Here is a 17551-nt window from a genome sequence, read left to right on the forward strand (position 1 = left end):
TGGCGTGAGCATACAATCTGACGATAAGAGACAAAAAACTCACGAAGACCTCGTTCGTAGACAGATTGAGAAATTATGCTCGATATGCATCAAAGCTCGTTGCAGCTCTCGGGTGGACAAATCAGGATGGTGATCCGATAGAGCCTGTCTAAGCTGCGGTAGTAGGCCGGAAACGCGATGCAAATAGTCTTCGCTCTTTGCCACAGCTCCATATTCGCGTGCGGAAGACGCCAAAACAGGTTGTTCGCGAAGGTGGCGCTTGCTGTGGTTTTGCTGAAGAATCTCGGGCTTGACGTTTGCGGAGAAGCCAGCTCGTTTTAGCTCTTTCAAGAGATCGCTCCACGCCTTGCGCTTACGGTTCAGCAGGTTCTTCGCTAGCTTCGTCCTTCGAGCTGTGTCCAGGTTCGTAGGGATCGTCACGCTCTCCAATGACTTCGAGACAGAGATGATGTCCTCGGCGAGATCCCCCGCGGTGTGAGCGTCATGCGCTTGCACGAACGATATTAAGCGATTGCATACGAGAGTGTCGAAATTCCTGAACGTTCTGTCGATTTTCTGTAGGTGCGCAGGCTGTGATGCATCGCTCACAACTGGGAAGATAGGTCCGGGAAGAGGATAAGTGGCTTGCAGTGTTGCAGATGGGCCGAAATTTTCGCCGGAAGATGCGACGGCGGTCCTTGAGGTTGCAGATTCTAGTAGAGGCAACACAGGCTGACGGAGAAGCTCTCGGAACTTGCGAATGACTTTATACAACTGGCGATGGGTCTTCTGGGCGCTCTGCTTGAGAGCGTGGATGTTGACATCTTTCCAGGAGGCCAGCTTGATGAAATCACGAATATCTTTCTCCAGCACCTTTCTCTGTTTAGAAAGGCTCTCGGTGACCTTGACTTCAAATTGATCGTAGTACTTCGCAGTGTTGGAGAGCACCTTGTGAACACGTTGGAGTGCGGAGCCGCGAGCGTCGCCGAGATAGTTGGCCAACTTGTCTGCATAGATCTGCATCGAATCTACCAAGCGCAGGCGCGACACGAATTGTCCTAGAGGAGAAGAGACCATGAATTCATCCAAGAGAGGTACTAGCTTGTCGAGGAACTCCGTGATGGCATCGCTCCGCCCCGTGTCGTCGGCACCGTCCTCCGCCAGCTTGAGTACGCCTCGGATTGAGGTATCGTAGAGACGGAACCACCAGTCTGATATGCCCGCTTCGAAGGCGCGCGCTTGACTGTCGAGTAGGCCTTGCCACGAAGAAAGCTCCAGGCGGCGCCAATCTACTACAACAGCTATAATTGCTTGCTGATGTGCTTTGAGACTGTTATCTCTGTTGGTGTACATTTCCCAGTCATCGATGTTCGCGAGAAGGTGTTCCAAGGCCGAGAGTATTTTCGCCAACGGACTGTGCAGACTAAAGTTCATGATGACCTCGCAGCGGTTCTTGAGGTGCTGAAGAACCATCTGCTCTGGCCATTCACGTATAACAGCCTCTAGGCGTTGCATGAGGGCGCGCATCGTTTGAACAGCCTTCTTCGCCTCGGGTATGTTCTCGTCGAAGTAGAAATCGTAGGGTCCTCCGGAGAGGCGAGGGATATGGCTCAGAGCAGACAGGCGGTCATGTAGGAATCTCGCCTGGAACGGAAGACTGTCTGCATCGACGGTATCGGCCCAGGTCGCCATCTCAGATTCGACCAAAGTAACGACAAGCGACCGACGCTCGTTCAGGAAACGCGTGGCCGCTGCGGTAAGCCGCGAGCCTGCCGCCAGGAAGAGCTCTTGGTGTATCGCAAACAGGGCAGCAGTAGTGGAGGAATCAACCAATGTCTTGCGTTTCAGTGTCTTCTGCTGTGTCTCGGCCCCATCGCTATCCAAGATATCCTCGAATTCTGGGAAAATCGACAGGAAATCCTCTTCCTCTTCCTCAGCCTCATTCAAACTACCATCGTCCTTCCGTCGGTAGAGAGACTGGGCTTGCCGCTCGGCTTCCTCGGCCCTGCTCTGGTCAACCAGCCACAAGCCCAGCGCTTGCTCGTAAATGCGCTCAATTCCCATCAAGTAGTTCTCGACGTCTCCGCTTAATTGGACTTCGTAAGATATAGCGCAAAGTCGAGTGAGTACAACCGTGAACGAAGAGTTCGATGCCGGCATTGTCGAGGAGTGGGCTCGCAGAAGCTCGGCGCTTTGAACGGACGGGAAAGCGAGCAATGCCGAGTGAAGGGGGACGTTTGGATTCCGAACGGCGGGGTTGCTGTGGTGAGCAGCAATTGAGATCCGTAAGCCGAGCCGCATGGCAAGGAGAGCATGTTGTAGAGGAGCATTCACGTCTGCGAAGTCAGGATACACCGCACGCAGCCTCTGGCAGAAAGTCGCGAGAGACTTCTGAAGGACTTGTTCTCGCATGGAAGCCGCTGGGTCACCGGAAGCCGCGATCGCGAGATATGAGCTGATCTTCTGAGCAGAGAGAACCTGCGATATAAACTGGTCCACTTCAGACCAGAACATGTGTAGGCGACCAAGGTCAGCACGGGATTGAGAAGACCGTGGGTCATTCTCCACTGGCTGCATGTCCGAAAGCAGAGACTCGAGATAATGGATAGTACCACTTGATTCGTGACCGTGTGTGCGCCGAGCAAATGCCTTGTGCAAATCCAGCTGTGACTCGATGATGGCCCGTTCTCTCGTCCAATACTCGTCCGAACAGCGTTTCAGACCTGCTGGATCTATGGGTGTGTCCGGGACGAACAAATGCAGCAAAAACCGCCCAAAGGCAACCCAGCATTCGCTGACTATCAAGTGCGGAGCTTGCACCTCCTGGAAATGATGTAGCTTCGCGATGCTTGAGCGTAGGTGGCTCTGGATGGCGGAGCACAGTCCAGCGTGTTTGGTGTGTGTGAGCCGTACCACAATGGAAGGAAGGAGTGCGAAGACGCTATCATCCGACATGCTAGCCGCCATAGATACCGTGGTAGTGAACGCTTCGGTTTCATATGTATCCTGGAAGCAGCCACAGATCTAATGGAGAGCATCAGCGGGAAGCGAGAGCCGTGACGAGGAAGTACGGACCATCAGAATACACTGGGTTAATAGAATCAGCAGTTGGGTGATACGAGAGTGAGCATATTGTCCATTCGCGACAACGAGCTGAGACTGCCGAAGAAGGCCTTCTTGGTGGGCCTCAAGCTGATCTAGGGCCTGTTCTGATCGCTCACTGCACCAAGCTATTAGCAGGTATCACAAACAGACAACCAGAGAACTCGCCATTGCATAACTGTGCTGTGTAGTATTGCAGGGCTTAAAAGCGCCAAAGGGCCTTGAACCTGAACGTTGACAGTAAACGCAGAGTCGTGAGTAACAAGCGAAACATCCTTACATCATTCGAGCAAGAGGTGTACCAAAGGCTATCAAGCCAACTACGCTGTATGTCAGCAATATGTGCCAGGGAAACTGCGGGGAAAGCTTAGGTTTGAGTAAACCATAGTCGATAATAGCACGTACGAGAACCGGCATCATGCGCCCAGAGGGAATGCTGTAAGTGGATAAACGTGGACTGTGGGACTGCGGGATCGTTACATGCGAGATTCAGCAATGCTTGAGTCTGTTCTGCGAAGTCCTACAAATGCGGCTTTTCGTCAGTGGCCGACTTGACCTTTTAAAACGAGTGCCTACTGTCGGTATTTCGACAGGTGACTTGCAAGTGATGGACGAGAGAAGGCTGAGCTCCAGTGTGAGGTAAGAGGGGTTGATGACGGCAAATGAATCCTTTGCTTCTGCTGACCAGATGCCGGGGAGTCGCTGCCGATTCATTGAACGTGGTGAACGAATCTCTCTTAAGCCAACACTTACCACTTCCAACGTTGAAATCAATGCATCAAGAGCGGTTTTCTCCTCGTCTCCCGACGGAGCTGGTAAAGTCAGCAATGCTATCAATCGAAAGATGTCTTGACGCAGGCCTAGGAGGTCAATGAGAAAATTTTTAGAAGTACAAGGTTGTGCACACGTACTCCTCATTTCAAGTGACAGATGTTCCGCAGCAGCATCAAGTTGGCGTATCTTATCCAGGTCGAGTGCAGCACTGACACGATGAGATAGCCCTGACCATATTTCCGACAATCCTGTCCCGGAACTCAGAGCAAGAATGTCAGACAGAGCCCTGACGTGAACATCTACAGCGTTGAAGTCAGGATGGGATCCACAGATGCACTGCAAAAGCCATCGGGAGACCACGTGAAGGGCAGAATAGTCGAACATGTCCCCGGCTACTACGTCTCCCAAGTATTTGACGAGACCTAGAAGCTTATCGGAGAGAGCTATGCTGCTCTTTTTGACTCATGAGCGACCCAAATATAGTAAATTTAATGTGAAACCTACCAGGGTCCTAGGATCAAAAACGTCTGTATCGTCTATCACCTTCTGTGCAACCTCAAAAATAACTTTCCGCAGCGCATGCACCTCCTCCGTTGCGCGTTTTTGGATAGCAGAATGTGCATTGCCTTCAGCAGCCGAGGCGAGAGCCCTTGCGCGCAAATCCAGCTTGCCAAAGTGCAGAGAGACAAAGAGCCGAAGGAGACTTAGGGTCGTGTAGGCGGAGGGATCTTGCAGGTCAACAGTAGACAATGGATCCATCGGCTAAGTATGATCAATTAGCTCCCATATTGAGTTGGTTAGAGGTCGCATACCTGAGCAAGTAATACTTCCAACGGGACGCTCCGTGAAATGCTTATACATTCGCGCACGTGGTGTAGCAGCGAGGGAAGGCGGCTGGTAAGAACGCTCTCGACAGTAGACGAGACAGGATCGAGCTGGGGAAAATTCCGGATTGTTTCACGAAGAAGCCTAATTACTACCGCAAGGTGGCTCAGCGTAGTAGATTGTACAGCGAAGAGCGCGAGGGCGCGCCGATTCGTGTCCAATTCGGATGGCGATTGCAGAGATGGGACCAAATCCAGCATAGAGGAAGAAGCCGAATCCGTACCGACCATGGATCCCGAAGGAGTCGAATGCCGTTTAGGCGGCGTGTCGTCAATCAGGATACCTCGACGAACAGCATCGAACTTGAATGGCAATGTCGGTAGCATGTCTAGACTTGCGAGGTAGTCCGTGGGTAGCGACCAGTGGTCGAGAAGACGCGTCCAATCTTCGTCCTTGTCTACAGGCAGCAAGCTGATCTCGACGCCCCGATTCCGCATGGCCCTTGATAATTCTCCGAATTGGCTGTCCACGCACATGAAGAGTCGGAAGTTGGGATGTGGGGTGATGCTTTCTACCTCACCGTTGATTGCGCCTCGCTCGTTCAGCGTTAGTTGACCGCGAATCTCGCAGAGCGAGTTAAGCCTGTCGAGCACTGACGGGCTGCACAAGTTCGCGCCGTCGACCAGGACCCAGGACCCATCCTTCAAGGCTTGAACCAGTGGCCCATCTACCCATTCGAACCGTCCCAGGCCGTCGCGACTGGTCGTTACAATAGCCTCAAGCGTTCGCATGATCTCAGCCTTTTTTGGTAGCTGAGCGTCGGTTATCCTAAGCAATGCATCACGGACATAGGCGATAGCGGATAGCACATCAGCAACCTGCAAGTCTTGCTCGAGCGATGAAGACAGCGTGGTGACAGAGTGATGCAAGTGAGAAGCCGTTAAGAGCCTCGAGCCGTCGGACGTAGAAGCTGTCTCGTTGAAGTAATGCAATGCAGTCTGCACAAGCTTTTGAATGCGAACTCGGGAATCAACTTCTTCGAAGCTGCCAAGTATGTCGGAGGCGTCGGTAGCATTGTTAACGGAGATCTCGTGCAGTTTGTTACCTGTGAGGTTCGCTATCATACGCACAAGAGAAGACTTTCCGCTTCTCCGGGATCCCGTGAGGACACTGAGCCAATTGTTGGCGAGACATGCACCGAGAGACTCCAGGGCCGACAGCTGGGATTGGAGAACGACTCCAGAAGGTCTATCAAGCAAGCTTCCAGATCTCTGGTTGATGAAGCGACCGGTCTTCACGAAGGCCGGAGAGACAGTGAGGTAAGGAGGCTCCATCATGTTGAAGTCGACCTCGGAGAAGATGCTGCGGAATAGCTGCAGCGCGACGTGTCTATCGCCCCTCGTGCGGAAACGTTGAAGAAACAGAGTGTTTATGAAATGAGCAGGATGGACGAATCCTTGCTCTGGCTGCTGGATTTGGGAGGCCCAGCGGATGACGTCGCGGAGGTTGAACTCCCATGGAGCGCCCTCTCGCCCAAAGGATCGCTTGAGAGTGACTTCTTCCTGGAGACGAGTGATATAGGTGATCATACCATGCATCCAAGCCTCTGGTATGGTGGGGAAGAGGTGTCGACAGACAAGTTGGACATCATCGCCAGATAGTTCCTGCACGTAGACCTTGGTGAACCGATTCAGGAAAGACTTCGGCAAGCCTTTTCGGCCCCCACCCTGATGCAGCGGGTTCTGTGCAGCAAATATGCGGAAAGATGGGTGGCGTTTAAAGCTGCGTCCAAGCTCGGGAATGGAGGCGGTGCCTCGGTGATCCAGTATGGCATTGAGCCCTTCAAGGACCGCTTGTGGTGCCAGGTTCATCTCGTCCAGTAGGACCCAGTGACCTTCCTGCAGTGCGCGAAGGAACTCTGCATCTTTCCACGCAAACTGACCAGGACTTCCTCCTTCGACGGGAAGATCGGAACCAAAGAGGTCGATGAGATCCGTCTGATCTGATAAGTTAATACGACACAGGTGATGACCACAAACGTTCGCTAATGCCGCGACGAGACTCGTCTTCCCGACACCTGGGCTGCCTTCAAGCAAGATTGGTTTACCCAGCTGACATGCCCTGGCGACGCGATTGATGTTGTCGCGTGTAGTAGGCGCCTCGAAGCTGAATTGGTCCGGACTGACGTCCATCATTCCTTTGGGTATGGTGAAGGAGCCAAGTTGAACGCGTGACGGGTCATGATCCAGGGTTTGGTCAGAGTCTCCTGGAGAGATAGGAGCAAATTTTTGAAGCTTGGCCGTCGCGTCCGCTTTGAGTCTTTCCAGAGTAGCTGGGGAATACGACGATAGTTGTGGTAGAGAGCCTAGGCCGTCCAGGAATGTCATATGAGCAGCATGGTGCTAGGGAAGGTTTGTTTGAAATGCGTTCTGAAGAGTATATCAAAAGTGCTTACGAAAATTACATTCCCCGACAGGACATGTAGCCGGTCCGGGTCATACACCGCATTCGAGAATTGCACCCATGCCTGACACAATCGACGTTAATGGCGTCGAGGTTGAGAAGGGCGCAGGGTCTCACCAAGACATCTCGCAAGCTCGTCACGCTGGTATCTCCGACCCGGGCAGAGAGCCATTCGGTAAAGTCTAGGAGAGGCGACGTGTAGCCCTCGAGAGCTTCATGCTTCCACATGCTGCGAACGATTAGCTCCAGGTCGCTCCGAGAATCGACGGATGGCACCCAGATCTCCGTAAAGCGATTGCGCAAGGCCGGAGAGAGCTCCTTCTTTCCGTAGTCGCCTCCAGGGTTCATGGTAGCCACGAGCTTGAAGAAGCCGTCTGCGGCTACAGCAGGAAGATCCTGAGCTCCGCCCTTCTCGGCGAGCACAATCGTTCGACCAGTCTCCAGCACGCTATTGAGCCGTTCCAGGACGGAGTCGTCTGCAAGGGAGATTTCATCCATGAGGAACACGCTTCCAGTTCGCATGGCTTCGACAAGCGGGCCGTCATGCCATTCGAACATGGTAGACAGACGAACTAGTGAGGCTCTAGCTTGCATCAGAGCCTGACGATCGGCGGCACCGACAGCCGGATCGCAAAGAAGGCTGTCTATGGCAGTGGCCGTTTCAACCAGCTCAGCTTCATCAGGTATCGGACGTTCCAACGCTACCAGGACGGACCTCGCCTCACGCAAGGCATCTGCCTCCAGCGCCGCCCTATTGCGTAGAGGGCGCAGCCCGCCAATGAGGTCTGCAGTTTCCGTATTCTGGTGACAGTTGACCGTGTAAAGCTTCCTGCCAGTAATCTCTGCAAAAAGCTGGCAGACCGACGTCTTCCCACAACCCGTCTCTCCGACCAAGAGGACTGGCTCATTGAATCGCAGAGCGCGGGCCATGAGGGCGAATAGCCGTTGCATAGCGGATGTCCAAACGAGCTGCGCCTCCTTAGGCACCGGACAGCCCAGGTAGGTTGACATATTCACCTCACCATGAAGGTCGTAGAGGCGGGAAGGGTTGACAGTGGCCTTCATGATGGACTCGATGACGTCTTTCACGACCGTCTTATCATCGTCTCGACGAGCCCGCTCGGCCAGCAGCATGTATCCGTTGTCAGCGAGTTCTTGATAGCTGGCGGCATCGCGGCCTGCCCATCGGAACAAGTCTCGCAGAGTCGCAAAACCGTGCTTGCTTTCAAAGATGCGGCTCGATTGTCGGCGTCTCTGAAGCTCTTGGAAGACAGCGACGATGCGAGCAGCATAAGACGGGGCGATGCGGCAGCGCTGACAAAGAATGGTCTCCAGCTCTGCTTGTGGAACGTCCTCGAAGTGCACCTCCAGGAATCGGTTGCGGAATGCGCGGGATAACACTTTACGTCCCGCGTACGACCCCGGTGGATTCTGTGTAGCGAAAAGCATGAAGTGCGGATGTGGGCGAACTACCTCTTGAGTTTCGGGAATCACCAGCTCTCGGTTATCGTCCAACAGTCGGTTGAGCGCTTCCAAGACATCCGTTGGAGCAAGGTTCAGTTCGTCGAGTACGATCCACTCTCCGTTCCGCAGGGCACGAACTAGCAGTCCATCCTTAAAGACGAGCTTGCCAGTCGATGGGTCTGATACATAGGTGCCAAGATACTCTTGGATGTCGGTATGCTCATGGTTATTGATACGAACAAAGCGATGCCCAGTTCTCCGGGCAAGGTACTCGATCGAGCTGGTCTTGCCTGATGACGTGGGGCCTTCGATTAGGACAGGGAATCTCTTCGTTACGATGATCCTTGCAAGGTCGATGAGCTTGGCCTCGACCGACGGGGTCATGATGAATTCTTCTGCAGGGTCTTCTGGCAAGGGGCCGCGGTCAAGATAGAATGGACCGAATTTGACGACATCATCTGCGGAACGCCCTTCAGGAATACCGGGTACAATGGAAAGAAGGGAGCGAGGATTCTTCACGCCAGAGAGAATGTGATTCTGCGCGAGGGCAGTCACAGCTGCAACACCTTGTTTGTCGAGAATCATTGTAAAGGCCATGAGGCAGCCCTCCCAGAGTGCCCGGCGAAGTGAATAGGACCCAGCGAGGTCAGCAGCAAAAGTGAGCGCACGAGCTAGGGTTCGCATGCTGAAGTGCGGCCGGTGGTTCGACCCATCAACAATCTCGCGTCTCTCCGTCAACGTCCTGACAGACGTATAGAACTCGGCCACATCCATGATAGCACCTCTGTCGCCTACGGCATAGGGCCCAATGTATTGCGCGACGATGCTGAGCAGAGTCTCTTTGTCTGCGTCAGGCGGAGCCACGTCGAATTCAGTGAAACGAGAGCGGATATTCGGAGGAAGGTCTTTCTTGCCGACGTCCGTTGCAGGATTCATGCAAGCGAAAAGTCGAAAGTTAGGATGGCGAGGGATGGGCTCTAGGGATCCTTGCTCCGTAAGAGTGATCGAGGCTGTGGGTCCGTGTAGCAGACTGGAAATACACTCTAACGTCTCTGCGCTCGCTAGGTTGACTTCGTCCAGTAGAATCCTGTTATCATCAGTTAGTCTACCACCATCGAGTGATCAGTATGCACTAACCAATGACCAGCGCGCAGGGCTTTGACAAGCGGTCCTTCCACGAATCCGTATGCGAATTTACCGTTGCCCTGCACATGCTGAATCTCGAATATGCTGATGTCGCGCTCGAACTCTAACCAGCTCGTTTCTGAGACATTCAGACTGCTTGCATCGATCTTCCTTCGCTTTCGTGGCTCATCAGCCTGTCTGAACAGGATGTCACCTTTTGCTGCCATGCAGATTAGAGACGAAAAGAGGGGCTCACCTCTCCTCTGAAGCTTTCGCTTGGATGCGATCCCTGGCAAGTCGAATTGATTCTTTCCACAAAACCACCGCACGCTTCCATTTTCCTTCATGCACGGCCTTCCGAACCGACTCCTCGAAGTGTGCATTCTTCTTACGACTAAATGTGCCGCCGAATAGGTCCGAGAAGCGCGCCTGGAGTTCCGAAGCTGGGACCCGCGCATCCACAGGTTTGAACCCGCCAACGATATCGGACGACTCGGTTTGATTGGACAAATTCAGAGAAATAAGCGGCTTGCGTAGCAATGAAGCGAGGTGAGTCACGACGCTCGTCTTTCCTGTACCAGTTTCACCTGTAAGCAGGATTGGCTCGTTCAGCGAGATGGCAGTTGCAATACGAGACAGAAGGGAGACAGCGGGTTTATGCATTGCGAACGGTCGCGTTGTAGGCATCGAATGATCCGGTTTTGGCGAAGGCAGAAGCCTTGTATTCCCTATCTGCACGCAGGTGACGGAGCCATTGACGTCCTTGTCGATGTTGAAGTCCGGTACACGTCCACGCAGGACCCAATCCTTGCGCTCGGGAGAAAGGCCTAAGTATTCCGCGATCATTGATGATATGAGTTCGAGGTGCTGACGAACAGCGGCTGTTGTCGCGCCGACTCCGAAGAAGACGTCCTTGCACTCGGCGAATATGTCTTCTCGTACGACGGAATTCGGGAAAATAACGGCCAAAGAGGACGAGTCGTCGCTGGCGAAATCGACATTCATCGAGGAGAATGATGAGGGCAGTACCTTCTGAACGCGCAAACAGAGCTTCTCGAGCTCGCGCATGCCCACATCCCGCGTGGACGCAATGGAACCCAAACTACGGACTGCCACCCAAAGCTTGATTAAACCTTCGGCGACAGATCCGGCCAGGCGAGGAAAACGAGTGTTCACAATCAAGCGAAGGTCTTCATGCGTAGGGGAGTCTACGATTACTTCTTGGAAGAGATGCGAACCGAAGAATGTTGGCGAAGGATACCTGCCTGACCGTGACGGGTGGAGAGACCGGGTCGCGAAGACCGCAAAGCCCTCAGCAGCTTCCACACGGCCACGGCCAGGAACTTCCATCACAGCTCGCGCTCCTACCCATTTTCCCGCGCTTAGGGACTCCAAGAGAGGCCGAATGAGACCTAATAACTCAGTGCTGCCACGATCTACGTCCTCGAAGACCACCCATCGGGCTTCGCGCATGGCCCGGATGAGCACTCCTTCTTTCCAGTCGAACGTACCCGGGTGGACGGGAGAAGAGACATACGAGCCAAGCAGTGACCGCGGGTCGAGCGAATTGTCCGCAAGGTGTATGGTAATAATCTGATTCCGTACGCCAGGGTGTACGGAGGTGGCGAGATGTGATAAGAGAAGACTTTTTCCCGAGGAAGGCGGAGAAGTCAGAAGGGTAGGGATGGAGAGTGATAGGTGGAGAGCTAGAGAGCGCAAGGCACTCGTAGTAGCTGAGGTAGAAACCAGAGGAGAGTCAGATGTTGCTGTACGCGATGTTCGGAGTAGAAGGACTCCATGTACATTCGCAATTAGGGGGCTAAATGAGGGTAACACCTATCAACATAAAATTTGACAGGCATTGGCACCACATACCTCAACTCTGCGGGATGAATAGGCTCGGTTGAGTCATCGCGGTGTGTGTAATAATTTTGCAGTCTGAGAAGCGCGTTGCGTGCCTCTACCACTCTTGTCCTCTCTATCACGGGGAGAATCCAGCCGTCAAGCACACGTCTAATGCCGTCAGGAAGAACGCCGTAGAAGACAGGGCAATCGACTTTCTCCGCTTCTCCAATGACGGTCTTCTCCAACTTGACGCGTTCTGCCTCAATCATTCGCGCTTGAAGCGCGTAGCATCTTACAGCCAGTAAGCGTACACCAGCGTCGGGATAACCATCCCATATGAGCTTGGCCAAGGCAGACAAAGGCCAGTTAAATAGGCGCGGAAGTTCTCGATTTGCTTGCAAGATACGGTAGTACGCCAAGAGTATCCGGTGCAGCGAGGTTGCATTGAGCGAGTCTACAGACTCCACTTTTTCAACGAATGCTAATGGTCCTCCGGTAAAGCTAGGGCGACGGAGGAAGGAAGATAGTATTCTGAAGAAGAAGATTGAGTACACACTTCTTTTGAACGGCGCAGTACCACGCACGGAAAGAGCTCCGGGTGCACTTCCAGTAACAAACATAACGCCTCGAGCTTATCTTCTTCGTCGTCATCATCGTCTAACCACCTGACGCATAGATCAGTTAATATAGGCCTGAATGCTGTGGCAATTGCGGTTGTTGCCTGAGGGAGCGAGAGTGCACGGGACAAACGTCGGAGGAGCTCAGAGCGGGCTGATGCGGTTGACAAAGCGTGGTGGAGTGAATCTTTGGGGATTGTCTCCAAAAAAAAGCGCGTTTGCTGCTCCAGATTAATAGTAAGAGGGTCGTAGAACGTGCCTGACGCAGTCATTTTTGCGGGACCAGCTAGTTGAGACTGGGTGGTCGAAGTATAGCTCAAAGCTTAGGCGCCTACGAAATGAAGTCGAGGCAAAATTTGGGAAGCAGGTTCAAGATTAGATTAGATCTACTGTTAGCCGCCCTCTAATCGGCCAAGCCCAGCACTCGGCCAACCGTGTATTCTGGGCTCAAAAATATTGTTGTAGCATAATATGGGCCTCAAATATATCAATAGTATTCATTTCTATATGACTGTATAATTGTATTAAGATCAGTTGAAGGGGACTTGAGCTATGCGTGCATTACTGCACCAAAATAGCCAGGATGCCTAATTCTGGTAGCGCGCCAGACCTTCCCCTCTCATTGACGACCATTCTTTCCACCCCATCACCACCCCCACCCTGTATAGCTGCCTCCATTATCAACATTAGGGTATTTACTACTGCCTCCCAACTTTTTGCAGTCTAATTCCGCCTCCAGGGTTCTCTGGGCACAGCTAGAACAGCAAGGTCACAGCTTGGGCGGTGTTGGAGATGTCCAAGGAAAAGGGCATCACCACTTGCAATAAAGGGTTGGGGGCGCAGGGAACACATGGTATGGCTTCTGTATATGTTATAATTTACTTCTCTTGCGCTCTCTTAATTTTATCATTTTTTGTTGTGTGCCAAAGGCACATCTCTGCTGACCTGCTATTTTCATGCCTGCATTGAACTTTGTGCCATAGAAACAGAACAGGCAAATTTCCCAACATCTATCTACACCAGAACCCGCCCCTACCTATATTTAATGTAACGCATGCGTTATATTCCTAATCTGCGCTGTGCAACGACTGTGGAAGGCCGGATGGTGACTTGTGTACTCTCTCGGCGGCCCGGCCAACGTTAAGCACCCTGCTTGAGCACTGGCGTGCGCCTGGCCGGCCGAGATCTATGCCAAGCGCTGTTTCTGCAGTCCTCTCACCAAAATATTCATAGTGCCTATAGCAACAACGGAAAAAATTTACCGCTTGGTAGAATAATAGTCTATGTCCATTCCAGTGGATCTGGGGTGTAACATTTTCCTTATCTCCATCCATTTACGAGTATGGAGCAAAATGCCGTAGCCTGGCCGACTTCGGGGCACGTGACAGTACAGCTTGACATCATTCCACAGATAAGATTAGACCGAACTCCTGACATTGATCAGCCCCTTCTGGATGACCTTTAACGCTGCGTAGATCATCTCCAGCCGGGGCGTACTCTTACTATGCGCCCGGGCCTTTCTCACTATTCCACCAACGATAACTTCGACCTCCATAGGTCTTCCAGCTTCCAGATCGACAAGCATGGATGGCTTGAATACCGATAGAGGGTTCTCGCTCTGAATGACCGCATCCGCGACCGAATCAGAGAGGATTGCGGCACCCTCTTCTGTAACGATCTCCCGCGCAACGGTTAGAACTTCGAGCATGATCGCCTTGAGCTCCTGCCGCGACTCTTGCAACGCCAGGACGTCGCCCACAGTCGTACGAGTCAACGTGCACATCGTGGAGAACGAAGCGTTCCTACCAGGTGCATGGTAAGTGTAATGACTTAAATGTTGAATGCAAGTGAACCATGACTATACCACAGAACTTTGCGCCAACGAGCAGCATCCACATCAGATGCTACCTGAGCAGAAGCTCCTGCAAACTGTAACAGGCTGCAAAGCTTATTCAGAGCGTCCGGGCCTCGGTTGTCCGTGGAGGTATATCCTTGGGGCGGCTTGTGATATCCCAAAACTAAACGTTCGTTGCCGTGTTGCACGACTCGTTTACCTCCGTCAACGACAGTTACGTCCACCCATGCACAACCAGACAAGACGGGATTAGTGGCGCCGCTGCCGGCAATCGCTTTCTGCACGTCCTCCTCGATACCCACCCCATTCTGAAGAAGAACAATGGCAGTTTCGGGTGTGGAGGGCAGGGTCTTCAGAAGAGGTTCAAGGATTGAGGATGTGAGCCCGACGTCTGGAAGGCATTTTGCGGCACAGATAACGAAAGCATACGGACGATCGGCGGCTTCCTCTACGGTGCGAACGACTGCATGTGCATCGGTATGAGCAGATTAGATCGTGATACGATGTAGAGTAAAATATACCTCTATATGGATGCCATGGCGAATGAGTACCCAGTTTATCCGATTCAATAATTAGCCCGTTCTCTGCAAGAGGTCGTCGGACATGAATGAGGCAGTGCCCGTAAAAGGCTGCTTACCTCGCACAGCAATATGGTTGGATCTATTCGACAATAAGCAGAGGCCTATCGGTCAACTCGAATTTCTCCACTAACCTGCATACGGCAGTCAAGTGGACCTCTGAGGATCGCTCCAGTGCGAAGGCATACAGCGCTCCGATAGCTGGTTCCCCGAGAGACTCAAATTGATTTCGTGACCATAAAACCAAGAGCACAGACACTTACCTCCAAAGCCCACCACACAGATTTCCACTGTCATCTCAAAGTCCGGGTTGCTAGTACTAATGCTGTACTGCTGGGCAAGATGGAGGTGAGAGCTGTGGCCTGGACGACCTATGAGACTTCCGCATGCGAGTCACATGCCCGTACGATTCACGGTTCCCTCTAGTCCGGCCCGTATCCAGCCATTATTAATTTATTCCCTATCTTGTTCGCTGGCTCTGAAAGTCGTGAGAACTCGCAAGGTGCTGTTCGTATTGTAGGTGTACAGCTCACAAATGTAGACAATTTATACCACATGAGCACGCCGCGCCTTCAAAGGAGCGTTTAGGCTCGCGCCACTTGCCTCCAGGCAAGCCGATGCGCAGAGAATGAGGTACTTAAACTATTATTGTCCGTGTATAAATAAGAACGAGTGTAGTGTAAGCTTAGACTAGGCCAGTAGTATGTGGGCGAAAAGACGGATGGGACTCAAGGACGGGGTCGCGCCGGTCAAAGTGCTGCTTTCACAGCGTCGCCATCTGCTTCAACATCTGTCTGTCTCCCTCTCGTGCTTGGCATACTGCTATCCTGATGCTATACGCGAAGAAAGGTCAGCGTCATTCACAATATGTCGTCGATCTGCACGAACCGTCAGATTGTCGTCGTAAGGCGCAAACGCTATCGGGCGGGTATTGCTCTGCTCGCTGCCTGAAGCCACGGTGCTCAACGGAATCGAGACTTGCCCCTTAGCAGAGCCACTACGGAACCAGTCCCGCGCGTTGAGGGATCCAAGCAAAGCGTTCGAGTACACTGGAGTGAGGACTCAGTGAAGAAGGCAGCAATAGGAGAAAGAAAGCCACACTCACGGCTGCCCAGGGAATAGAATACTGCACAAAATTTAGTTCAACCGTATCAGAAAAAGATGCAATAGCTGATGCTTACAGGCGACGAAGACGAAGTTATCCTGCATGGCTATTCGCTGGCACCCAAAACGAATTAGAGAAGTGTTTGAGAGGGGTGCTAGATAAGGGCTCCACACACCGAGACCAGGGTAGCAATGCAAACAATACTAATAATGTTTTAGCCTCTGTCTGGAGGGTATGCGAGCCGGCGCGTACCTTGTGAAGAGACCGGTATTAACAACGTAAACCATAACGTAATTAAGCACTGAGCGCGTCCTACATATTCAAGAGAGTTAAGGATTCGAGGAAGGGAAAGACTACAAAATGGCGTACCGACGCAACGCCATGCTGCGTAACTTCCGTAGCAGATAGCATAACGTGAGAGCGATGCTGAGGTCGGTGACGATAGTTAATGCAAGCCCGAAGTAGACCAGCCACTAAACACACGGCCGGTGATCAGGGCGGCATTCGAGAGCTATGATATACGCTTACATTCGCCTCTGAGTAGTCCGGGAACGTCTTCACTTGGAGTCTGTGATAACAACATGAGATGTAGACTATCTGAAACGACACTGTTTCGACGTACAGTCTCGCGACTAGTGCTGCATTGCATCGTCAATCCAGTGAAATAACGTACAACAGTGTAACCTACCCATGCAATTCCCTGGAATTAACAGTACATCTGAGCTCAAGGGCCGTCATGTTCTGGAAATACTCACCGAAGACGACGAGAATAAGTACAGCCTAGACGAACTCGCTTAGAAATAGTCACGCCGCGGTCTAGCACAGCGGGAACGTACCAAAGCCAAAGTCAAGAGCCGGTTGTGCTTGCTGACTAGAGATGTCTGAATCTATCACACCCTGAGTGACAAGCCGCGCTAGGCACTCACTTCGCCATACTCGATAGGTGAACCATCTGACGAAACTAATCAGTCAATTCGTCCACAAAAGCACGGAAAATGCCCCACCGACCCTTGCACGGTGAAGTCAATCCATCCCTGATGCAGATAATGAGCGACCCTCTCTATGTGGACTGTTCAAGTTGGCGCACCGTAAAAAAAACTGTAATCTGATGACAGAGCATCGATCAATATTGGCTGGAGGTGGCAGTTATTTACTACACACCGGTAGGCTCCTGTCGACGGTCGTATGAAGAGTGCTGGTGAGATCTCGCCAAGAGAACGGATAACAGTTCCATCATACCAGGGCACAGCTTCTAGCAACACGAGAGGGTTCAAATAATTTGTGACCATGAACCTGAGAGATAATCGATTAATAGGAGGCATGATACAGTCAACAGACAGCGCACCAGTAAAGGCTATGGATTATACACACGGTGTGCATGGCGTTGAATACCCTGTGACAGGTATGAGGTTTACCACCAATGCAAGTGGATCTCAAAAGAAGATACGGACAGCAGAAAAGCAATCTGCAAACGCCGTCAACAAGTCGTCCACGCAGTGAACAGTCGCAGTCCGTACCGAAACTTTCACATATACGTTCTCTCCATAGGACTTCAAGAAGAACATATGGCACTGGATGCATAGGACACCAAACAAACTGGTAAAAGTGTCAGCCATCTATCTGACATACGACGGCAGAACTCACGTCGCAGCAATGAAGCCTCCTACGAGGGCTGCGCCGAAGGTGTCGTCGAACTTCGGAAGTACCTGCGCTGCAGGCGAAGCAGTCGACGACATGACGGAACAACGAGCCTGCGGAGTCCAAGGCCGGGCAACATAGGTTTATAACCGCCATCAAAGCATGTGAGCCTTACGGAACC

General features: G+C 52.3%; 5 protein-coding genes across 5 annotated transcripts; all 5 read right to left on the reverse strand.

The window, feature by feature from the left end:
- Positions 1–32: 32 nt before the first annotated feature.
- PHACADRAFT_261854 (uncharacterized protein) lies at positions 33–3023 on the reverse strand. The gene has a single exon (XM_007399356.1). It carries the CDS (start codon positions 2932–2934, stop codon positions 40–42), a length of 2895 nt encoding a protein of 964 aa, XP_007399418.1. The 5' UTR covers positions 2935–3023; the 3' UTR covers positions 33–39.
- A 1625-nt stretch (positions 3024–4648) lies between these two features.
- PHACADRAFT_261855 (uncharacterized protein) lies at positions 4649–7094 on the reverse strand. The gene has a single exon (XM_007399357.1). It carries the CDS (start codon positions 7065–7067, stop codon positions 4653–4655), a length of 2415 nt encoding a protein of 804 aa, XP_007399419.1. The 5' UTR covers positions 7068–7094; the 3' UTR covers positions 4649–4652.
- A 2884-nt stretch (positions 7095–9978) lies between these two features.
- PHACADRAFT_261856 (uncharacterized protein) lies at positions 9979–11018 on the reverse strand. Its single transcript, XM_007399358.1, has one exon. The coding sequence runs from the start codon at positions 10735–10737 to the stop codon at positions 9985–9987; it is 753 nt and encodes a 250-aa protein (XP_007399420.1). The 5' UTR covers positions 10738–11018; the 3' UTR covers positions 9979–9984.
- A 2457-nt stretch (positions 11019–13475) lies between these two features.
- Positions 13476–14995, reverse strand: PHACADRAFT_150148 (uncharacterized protein). Its single transcript, XM_007399359.1, has 6 exons — positions 14891–14995; positions 14762–14828; positions 14687–14709; positions 14571–14633; positions 14059–14512; positions 13476–13996 (listed from the first exon to the last, which is right to left on the reverse strand). The coding sequence occupies exons 1-6, from the start codon at positions 14922–14924 to the stop codon at positions 13612–13614; spliced, it is 1026 nt and encodes a 341-aa protein (XP_007399421.1). The 5' UTR covers positions 14925–14995; the 3' UTR covers positions 13476–13611.
- Positions 14996–15294: 299 nt separating this feature from the next.
- Positions 15295–17487, reverse strand: PHACADRAFT_261858 (uncharacterized protein). Its single transcript, XM_007399360.1, has 21 exons — positions 17377–17487; positions 17250–17328; positions 17184–17197; positions 17078–17125; positions 16972–17025; positions 16894–16903; positions 16820–16837; positions 16741–16766; positions 16659–16684; positions 16569–16603; positions 16488–16512; positions 16421–16432; positions 16355–16370; positions 16261–16300; positions 16102–16205; positions 15985–16044; positions 15908–15935; positions 15809–15845; positions 15733–15753; positions 15516–15676; positions 15295–15460 (listed from the first exon to the last, which is right to left on the reverse strand). Exons 1-21 carry the CDS (start codon positions 17466–17468, stop codon positions 15377–15379), a joined length of 990 nt encoding a protein of 329 aa, XP_007399422.1. The 5' UTR covers positions 17469–17487; the 3' UTR covers positions 15295–15376.
- Positions 17488–17551: the final 64 nt, after the last annotated feature.

Source organism: Phanerochaete carnosa (genome assembly GCF_000300595.1).
Source record: "Phanerochaete carnosa HHB-10118-sp unplaced genomic scaffold PHACAscaffold_9, whole genome shotgun sequence".
Taxonomy (NCBI): domain Eukaryota; kingdom Fungi; phylum Basidiomycota; class Agaricomycetes; order Polyporales; family Phanerochaetaceae; genus Phanerochaete; species Phanerochaete carnosa.

Excerpts from the sequence above, each read along its gene's own strand:
- PHACADRAFT_261854 (XM_007399356.1), bottom strand. The coding sequence starts at position 2,934 with ATGTCGGATGATAGCGTCTTCGCACTCCTTCCTTCCATTGTGGTACGG.
- PHACADRAFT_261855 (XM_007399357.1), bottom strand. The coding sequence starts at position 7,067 with ATGACATTCCTGGACGGCCTAGGCTCTCTACCACAACTATCGTCGTAT.
- PHACADRAFT_261856 (XM_007399358.1), bottom strand. The coding sequence starts at position 10,737 with ATGAATGTCGATTTCGCCAGCGACGACTCGTCCTCTTTGGCCGTTATT.
- PHACADRAFT_150148 (XM_007399359.1), bottom strand. The coding sequence starts at position 14,924 with ATGACAGTGGAAATCTGTGTGGTGGGCTTTGGAG. Across the intron at positions 14,634-14,686 it reads CAACCATATTGCTGTGCGAG|AGAACGGGCTAATTATTGAA; the intron begins GTAAGCAGCCTT and ends GACCTCTTGCAG. Across the intron at positions 13,997-14,058 it reads CGTTGGCGCAAAGTTCTGTG|GAACGCTTCGTTCTCCACGA; the intron begins GTATAGTCATGG and ends TGCACCTGGTAG.
- PHACADRAFT_261858 (XM_007399360.1), bottom strand. The coding sequence starts at position 17,468 with ATGTCGTCGACTGCTTCGCCTGCAGCGCAGGTACTTCCGAAGTTCGAC. Across the intron at positions 16,685-16,740 it reads ATTGACTTCACCGTGCAAGG|ATGGTTCACCTATCGAGTAT; the intron begins GTCGGTGGGGCA and ends TAGTTTCGTCAG. Across the intron at positions 16,045-16,101 it reads CGCAGCATGGCGTTGCGTCG|GACGCGCTCAGTGCTTAATT; the intron begins GTACGCCATTTT and ends TTGAATATGTAG.